The sequence below is a fragment of the Suricata suricatta genome, chromosome 3, assembly GCF_006229205.1.
Source record: "Suricata suricatta isolate VVHF042 chromosome 3, meerkat_22Aug2017_6uvM2_HiC, whole genome shotgun sequence".
In the NCBI taxonomy this organism is placed as follows: domain Eukaryota; kingdom Metazoa; phylum Chordata; class Mammalia; order Carnivora; family Herpestidae; genus Suricata; species Suricata suricatta.
Window position 1 is genome coordinate 91,234,542 of NC_043702.1, and position 9,205 is coordinate 91,243,746.

General features: G+C 39.1%; 1 protein-coding gene across 1 annotated transcript in view; it reads right to left on the reverse strand.

Annotated features, from left to right (window-relative positions):
* Positions 1-6,038, reverse strand: part of ACMSD (aminocarboxymuconate semialdehyde decarboxylase) — a 61,385-nt gene extending 55,347 nt beyond the window's left edge. The window contains exon 1 of the mRNA XM_029934677.1: positions 5,920-6,038. Coding sequence (XP_029790537.1) covers positions 5,920-5,976 — 57 coding nt within the window. The 5' untranslated portion in view covers positions 5,977-6,038. The remainder of the gene's footprint in view (positions 1-5,919) is intronic.
* Between the last annotated feature and the right edge of the window lie 3,167 nt (positions 6,039-9,205).

Genomic DNA, 9,205 nt, shown 5'->3' on the forward strand with positions numbered 1-9,205 from the left:
ACTGAGGTTGTCTGTACATAAGTACACTGAACACACTGCTCTCCACCCCTGGGGTGTGATGACTGTGAGATGAGGCACACATTCTACACTTTCAGTTGCTGCCTCACTTCCCCTGTCTCATTTCTCCATTCTCCTGGCATGTCCTGGGATCACCTCTGAAGTAAACTACTTGTATTTGGTTTTGTTTTGTTTTGTCTTGAATGTTATATTTATTTTTGAGAGGGAGAAACAAAGTGTGTGTGGGGGAAGGGCAGAGAAGGAGATACAGAATCTGAAACAAGCTCCAGGCTCTGAGCTATCAGCACAGAGTGCAATGAGGGGTTCGAACTCAGGAAGGGCAAGATCATGACCTGAACCGAAGCCAGACACTTACCAACTGAGCCACCCAGGTGCCTCTTGAAGTAAACTACTTGTATTTGAATCCTTGTTTCAGGGTCTGCTTCTTGGAAAACCCAAGCTAAAAATAGTAAAGGAATGGAATGGAATGGAATAGAATGGAGTGGAATAGTACTGAGTAGGATAGGATAGAATAGAATAGTTTAGAATAATGTATTAGAGGGGCATCTGGGTGGCTCAGTCAGTTTTCAGCTCAGGTCATGATCTCACATTTGTTGGGGTTTAGCCTTACATTGGGCTCTATGCTGATAGTGTGGAGTCTGCTTGGGATTCTCTCTTCCCTTTCTCTCTGCCCCTCTCCCATTTGTGTGCACGTGCTCTCTCTCTCTCAAAATAAATAAACTTAAAAAAAATCCCCTAATCTAAAACAAACAGACAAACAAATAAATAAGGTATCATTTTGTTCACTCATTCTTCAGACCCTCATGGAATCCCACCCTTAACCTGTCTGACTAGGGCAGAGAAAATAAAAGTGAAAGATACTTCCAGCCTGTGTAGAGCACAGTCTTGAGCGTGTAGGGCTGGGCTGGCAAGCATTAAAGGGTAATGGTATGTGAGACATGCTGTGGTTGAGTAACACACAGGGTGTCTGAGAGTCTCGAAACGCACAACTTGAGTCAGGTGGTATCTGAGGAGGGAGGTTGAAAAGAAAGTCTGGGGTCATATTGGAGAGAAACTTCCAATGTTCTGCATTTCCAGGCTTCAAATCAGAGCCTCTTACAGTGTGATGGAAGAAGGGAAGATACTGGGCCATAAACAGTGATGTGAAGAGCTCATCAACAGCTCTGGTCAGTGGTTATGGGTAGGGAAGTTGAACATCAGCTCAACTTCATGCTTGTTATAGTTGGATCAGACCAGGTAACAGTGGTTGGTTCTCATGCAGTGCTACAGGGAAGTTGTCTTGAGGGAGTCAGGTCTTGGCAAGTCCCTCTTCCTAGCAGCCCTCTCACCTCTAGACTGAGAGGGGAAGGTCTGGACCTAGAGCAGAATATGTCTCTGTGTCTGTGACTAGGGCCTGCCGGTCATATTCAAGATTTGGTCAATCCTATATAAGCTTTATTCTACCTTGGCATAAGGTCTGTTCTTGAGTTCTAATTCCAAATAATCATATTACTCTGAAAATCTACCTGCCTCCTTCCTCAGTGACATCAGGGGACCTGGAGTAGTAGGGTGGGCATGCAGAAGATGCTATTTACCAGGGGCCTTAGCTTCTCCCTGTACCCAGTTTCTCCTTTGCCTGCACTCATCACCCTACTCTACTCCTTTCGTGCATTTGATACCATTGTGCATCCCTCAATCTCTTCTCCTGGCTAAAGCTGCTGAGAGATGTATATTAGAGGAGGGGTAGAATAAGGCCTCAACCAGCTACACTTGAGAGTAAACAAACTTGCTCTTGAATTAAAATTTGCCATGGAAGTTTTACTTTGCTATAGAAGAAACATTTTTGTTTTCTTATTTCCTTCTCTCCTTTTCTTCTTTCTCTATTCCTTCTTCCCTCACTCTCTTTCATATGTTTTGTTAATTTGCTAAGCAACTTGAACCCATAAGCTAGCAGGCTAAAGTATTCCATTGGTGGAAGGGCAGAGAGGCAGAGGGAGGCAGAACAAAGGGATCTTGTCACAGGTGAAAAACCACTATTAAGATCCTTTACTTTGTTGGGATAACTGTTTCCAAGTCACTGTTTTCTTATGTGAAAAATGAGGCTGATAGCTGTAGCTGTGACATAGGGTTTTATGGGAATTCATTCAGATAAAATTCAGAGAAAGCTATTGATACAAGACTCTGCTTATAGAAAGGGCCTCATCAGTGCTAACAGTGATGATGATGATGATGACAGTGGTACTGGAGATGGAGGAGATGGTGACAAATGTGGTGATGGTGACGGTTGTGGTGTTTGTAGGGATGGCAGTGGCAGTATTGGCAATGGAAGAGGTTGTGAGGTGGTAGTGATGTGCTAGTGAACTTGGTGGCAGTGAGGATGGCAGACAGGGACAGCACTGGGGGTAGCATAGTGGTGAGAGCCTATTTTATCCTGAAGTGTTAGAATAAGGCATACCCTAGGGTCAGACATTAAGGAGTATTCTGAAAGAAGGAACTCTTTGTCACCCTGTGGTCCTCCTTCCCCTTTCTTGGAAAGCACAAAATTTGAACACTTTGTACTTCTCCTAAGCCCCCTGCAAAGGCCTAACCTACTTAGGGCAACTGCTCCAAGTCCAGGCTCAACATAGTTCCTCAGCTGTTATCCTAGGTTGAACCAAACTTGGGATCTGAAATGTATGACCTTGAGAATTTTGGTGAGAGCATATGCCAGGAGACATTTACCATCTGAAAATATTTGAGGTATCCCATAGGCATTTAAGGCCATGACAATAAAAACAAACTAAAAAAAAATCAAGGGAATTCAGTTCTATACATAAACGATGTGTTTCTGAAATTAGTTTATATGAATCAGAAGTAGATGAACTGAATGGCATTTTTACTGTCTTGGGGACCTCACACTTCCATGAGGTGATAAAACCAGGTATCTATTTCCTCAGAGGGGTTGCTTGAAAGTCAGGCTATGTCTGGGATTTTGACTCCGAGAATCTTACAATGATCAAGTGCAATTAAATCATTGCTAATGAAAAAAGATGTAAATATATAATTTTTTTTAAGTAGAGGCCAGAACTTTTGACCCCCTTTAAAACTAGAAGAATCTTTGTAAATCCTACTATTGGGTGGTCCATAAAGTCTTGCTGAAGGAAAAAACCATGACTTTATCATCATCATTGTTGCTATGAATAATCTCATTGTGGATCAAACTGAAACAACATTCACCATGGTTCTTTGGGCCACCATCCTCCTCTTTATGACAGCAGAGAGTGGGTGTCTTGGTTCATCAGAAACAGTTTAATCAAGTGCCCCCTGATCCTGCTTTCTTTCCACCTCAGATAGATTTTCCCCACTAAGGATCTTAACTGTAAGTCTGATTAAAATCCTCATTAGCAAGTGAAAATGGAAACATTTCTCAAATCCCAGTCCTTCGTAATCATTAGTTAATTATCAATCTAGGTATGTTGATTCTGCTTTTCTGTTTCTTCATTGCATTAAGAGGTCAAGGTTATTGAGGTGTGTCCATTAATGTTTAATAAAGAAAGGCAGGTTGGAAAACAGATATTAGTTCTTTCAAAGGGGCTTCATCTTCTAAAATAAAACTAGTACTGGCTTCTTTTCATTCTTTTATTGGAAAGTTTGAAAACGTGATGAGAAAAGATCAGAGGCTGATGTTTTGAAATAATATCTTCCCCATTAAGAAACAATTTGAAGACAAAGGAAGGTCTACTGTAATTATCAACCTACAAGAACACCAAAGAAAATCTGCTCTTGACTAACATCACTGTAATCCTCACTTTATTGTGACAATACAGACTGGATGTGGGGAGAGAGGGAGAAAGATACTAACTAGTATTATATACATGTCTGTTTATTTATCTCACTCCTCCCAGTTTGAAAACAGACCTGTTTTCTGCTGGTTATTTCATCACTGGCCAGCCTGCAATCAAATGAAAACTTCTACCACATATCAGATCTACTTGGCTTTGCCCTGTGGGCTGAAGTCAGGTTCCAGCAACCCTGTGACAAGGCCCTCGGTGGGCTTACCTGAGTGTGGGGAATTGGGGAACAGGCTGGTGTCGAGGGAGGTACTGGGGGACAGAGGGACCACCATGGTCCTATATAGCTCTGGGATTCTAGGCTCATTTCTGAGTCTCAGGTACCTCATTGGTCCAGTGAGGTTAATAATATAAATCTTACCTGCAATTCACATGATTTTTATGTGAATCAAATATATATATATATATATTGCTCCCTGGAAGTGTAATGAGTATAACGGCTATTATTACTATCATTATATCATCAGTGTTATTAAGTGTATCAGCTATCTGCTTGCAGCGTGTGAGTCCTAGATAGAAGCCTGGCTTATTGGGACAAATGCATCTCCCTTATTTTGAGGCAACAGCTAGATGTTAAGAAGGAGAAGGGGGACAAAGAGCCAGCAGCACATGTGCTTGGGAAGTCTCCAGGGCACACATCTATGGTTATAGCCTCCCTAAGCTCTGCATCTTTCAGCTTCCTGAGCAATTTTAACATTGCCTTTAGGGCTCTGCATTAGGTGGGTCACCCAGAAAATGTCAGCTCTTGGTGAGAACATCTTTGCTCAAACTAGAGGAAGGCTTCCTGGTGGGAGGCAGATAAAAGGAGGTGGAGTCATGGCACACCAGGTAGGCACACTAGGTAGATACTAGGTAGGAAATTTTCCCCCTTCAGGAGAGAAGAGGTACCTTTTCAGGCTGCTATGGGTCTTTATCAATAACTTTGTGAAGTGGTTTTACACTTTAATAAAACATCAGGAGGACAGTAGCATTCAGAGCAGCAAGTTCCTGTATAGGTACTTAGATCCTTCTGGGGGGGGGGGTCAGTTGGTACAGTTTTCACTACTTGCTATAGCCGAGAAACCTTTCAGAGATGGTACAGCATCATTTGAATTTTTTTTTCATTTGTATTTTTAGTCTAAAATGTCTACCATCTATCTTACTTAAAATGCCAATGGACAAAGAAACAAGATTAACTTTCTTTCAGGAGAAAACTATAAGAAAAAATAATTTCACTTACTTGCACAATAAACCATATTTTAATTAAAGTTTGGGTTAATTCATTTTCCCCCACTTGGGATAAAAAGATGAAACATTGTCAGTGGCATGAAAATACTAGAGAAGGCTGAAGATTGAATAAAAACTGATACTTAGCCCAAATAAAACTCAAGCCAATTGTAAATTTCTTTCATGTTCCCCACCTTCTTTTTTTAGTATTCATTCAAACGTTCTTAATGACAAAAGGAAATTTCCCTCTTTTGAGATATCCAGAGAAAGAGACACTCATTGTACAAAGGCTTCATGTCATTTTCTCTAGGGTTTTTTGATTTTCCTACTCTCTAGTTCATAACAAGGATTTACAGCTTAAAGAACATCAAAAGGAAAGGTTTCAGACAGTGTCCTAAAATAGACCTAAAAAAAATTCCACAAAGCTATCTCTTGATGCTTCTAAAACTTATTTTAAACATTTTGGAAAGGAGACGTGTTTTAGAAGTCCTGGAAGCCTATCACATTCCATTTTTAATAGTCTTTTACTTGAAACTATAACTTTAAATTCTGTAGTTGGCACATATTTTCCTAGCAGCTGAATAAGTGATTTAAATGGAAGTAAAACTGCCTAACTTAAATTGTCCAGAAATTTTAAAGAATGCTTCATTTGAGGGGAAAAAGGGATTTTAAAAAGACACTTATTTCTTTGATCAGTATTCTTTCAAAACAAATATAAAAGTCATTTTTAAAAGCTAAGAAATCAAAGCTAGCAAATAATTTTACATCACTCCTAGAGCAGAGAAACTTAACACCTAATTCTCCAAAGAGAGAGAGATCTGTAATAGAAGCAGTGAAAAACCCTGGAGAAGTTCCAGAAATAATTCAGCAAATTAATCACCATTACCTTTTTTAGATCTGGCCATTCTTTTGGTAGAATATGACTATGGATGTCAATTTTCATCTCCACAGGATCAGAGAAGCACGTAAAGAAGAAAGAAGTTTTGGTATCAAGAGACCTTCATAAAAACCATGGAGTTAATTAATGTACTTTGCCCCTTCTGGCACCAGTCAGTAGGCCTACTCAACTCTGTCTAGGTCCATTGGAGCTGCCCTATTAAAGTTCAGTATTCTGTTTATTTGTCAACTTGGCTTTGAGTCAACAACTCTTTGGTAATAGGGACTCTGGGTACTAAATTTAAAAAGAAAATAAAATAAAGGACTGTACTAAACCTCCTAAGGTCAAATGTACTGCTGGGTGCTTTTTTTTTTTTTTTTTTTTTTTTTTACAGCAGGTCCAAAATTGGCTAATCTTTGTTTTTAAATATTTCAATTGTTTTCAAGATGTACATAGAAAAGAATAAAATAGGACATTGTTAAAAATCAAATAGTACAGAGGGTTTTTAAAGAACAATAGATCACAGACTCACCATTGGTTTCATTCCTCAGAAGCAACCAATTTTAACGCTTTTGCTTTTTATTCAGCTACTTACCTTTATGTCTTTATGTCTTTATTTATTTATTTTAATTTTTTATGTTTGTTTATTTTTGAGACTGAGAGTGGGCATGAGCAGGGGAGGAACAGAGAGAGAAGGTAACACAGAATTTGAAGCAGGCTCCAGGCTCTGAGCTGTCAGCACACAGCCCAATGCAGAGCTTGAACCCACAAGCTGTGAGATCATGACCTGAGCTGAAGTCAGACACTTAAATGACTGAGCCACCCAGGCACCCTTACCTTTAAATATTGATCAATTGGCTTGTGGATGAAGATTTAGCATGTTGAAAAGTTGTGGGAGAAGTTTCACCTTTACTTTCCTTTTTTAAAATTATTTTTCAAAAGTTTTATTTATTTAAGAAACCTCTACACCCAATGTGGGGCTTAAACTCATGACTGCAAGATCAAGAGTCCCATGCTCTTCTGACTGAGCCAGCAAGATGCCCCCATCTTTACTTTTAAATCAGAGAAAGAGCCCATTCTTCATACATGTTATTTCTTCCATTGTCTTTTTCTTTCATTTGTTCACTCATGCATTTAACAAACATTTATTGAGAACTACTATTTGCTGAGGATATAAGGTCAAATGAGGTAAAATAATCCACATATTGTCATAGATATTTGTACACTGCCTAAGTACAGAGGAAAGAAAAAAGTAGGCTTTCCATTGGGAGTTGTCAAAGCGGTTGGGAAAGGGTTTCCCACTGGAGCAGAAAGTGGGGCTCATGGTCATGCCTCCCAAGAGAACCTGGAACAAAGCAGCCCTTTGTTATTTTATGTTAACCTTTCCTATTCCTGGAAGGCTTAAAATGTTCAAGGACCTGAGGTCCCTGGCACAGCCTTGAAACTCCTTTTGTGATGCTTCCCTCATTTCAGTCTCCACAGCACAGTCGTCAAAAAAAGGCTTCCTACTAGGCTTTTCAAAGAGATTTCAGATAAACTGTAATACTCTTTTCAACTAGATTCTGGGTAAATTATAACAAACATTCTTTTAAATGCTGCTCACCTTGAAAGAAAATAGAGCAAATCCTCAAGATCATTTTTAAAAAATTCAATGAGCTGAAACTGAGTAAATGAGCCTTAAATCAACATGGAGGCACATGCTAATACCCAAAGTAAGTAGAAGCACTTCTTGAGCACTTTCTATGGCTCAGATATTGTTCCAAGCATTTTACTCATATCTGTTCATTTATTCCTTGTAACAGTCCTATGAAAGAGGAACTATTACCAGTATCCATTTTATAGAAGAGGAAACTGAAGCACAGAGAAGTAAGGTAACTTATTCATCATCATACAGTAAGTGGTAGAGACGGAATTTGAACCCTGGCAGTGTAGATTCAGAATTCTAGAACTCTGAGGATTAATATCCCACAGATTAGTAGATATCATACCATGAATTGTACAAAACTGAGACCCCTTCATTAAACTAGAATTCTTAAAGGGGCTAGCTAGACCCCTAGCAAATAAATACACTAGAAGAAAAAAATTCACTGGTCAACAAAGGGAGTCTATAAAGATATCTGTTGCCGTGATGAGAAAAAAAGGAAGAAAAAGAAGAGAATAAATAACAGTTTTCCTTGAGAATTCCTTTGAGAAGTATTATTCAAATATAGTTACTGAAGGTTTATTTTTATTTTTTATGTTTATTTTGAGAGAGAGTGAGAGCATAAGCCAGAGAGGGGCACAGAGAGAAGGAGAGAGAGAATCCCAAACAGGCTCTATGCTGTCAGTGTAAAGCCTGATGCAGGGCTCAAACTTCCAAACTATGAGATCATGATCTGAGCCAAAATCAAGAGTTGGATGCTCAACCAAGGCACCCCTGAAGGTTTTTAATTAAAGTGGTACCAGGTTGGTCATCCTTAACTACTCTATTTCTACCCATGCCCAGAAAGAGAAAATGGAAATCTTTCCTGAGGAGCATATCGATTTAGTCCCTTCAGTATTGCCACAGATTAAGGTCAAGAAAATATTGGCTCATAATAAAAAATTCTACACACAAGAGGGAAAAATCCACCATAAGGGAATGTCCACAGAAATAATAAATAACAGGTTTAAGCCTCTAAGGACATATATATTGGAATTGTTAAGCATAATATAAATTTATTTTATATGAAATGTTTAAAGAAAAATTGAGACTACCAAATGAATGACCAAGTTTGAAAAGGGACAAAATAGGGACACATTTGGTAGCTCAGTCAGTTAAGCATCAGACTCTTGATTTCAGCTCAAGTCATGATCTCATGGTTCATGGGTTCGAGCCCCACATCAGGCTCTGCACTGACAACATAAAGCCTGCTTGGGATTCTCTCCCCCTCTCTCTGCACCCCCCTCCACTCCTGTTCTCTCTCTGTTTCTCTCTCTCTCTCTCTCTCAGAATAAATAAATAAATGTTAAGGAAAAAAGGGGCAAAATAAAACTTCTGTAAATTAAAACATAATCATTTCAATAAAAAGCTCAATGGGTGGATTAAACAGCAAAATATACATAAGTTGGATGGAGAATTAATGAATTGGAAGAAAACCTTGTGCAGAGAGATGAGGGGATTGAGCATATTTAAGAGTGTCACATGGCACAAAAACAGACACATAGACCAATGGAATAGAATAGAGAATCCAGAACTGGGCCCACAAATGTATGGCCAATTAATTTTTGACAAAACAGGAAAGAGTATCCAATGGAAAAAAGACTGCCTCTTTAG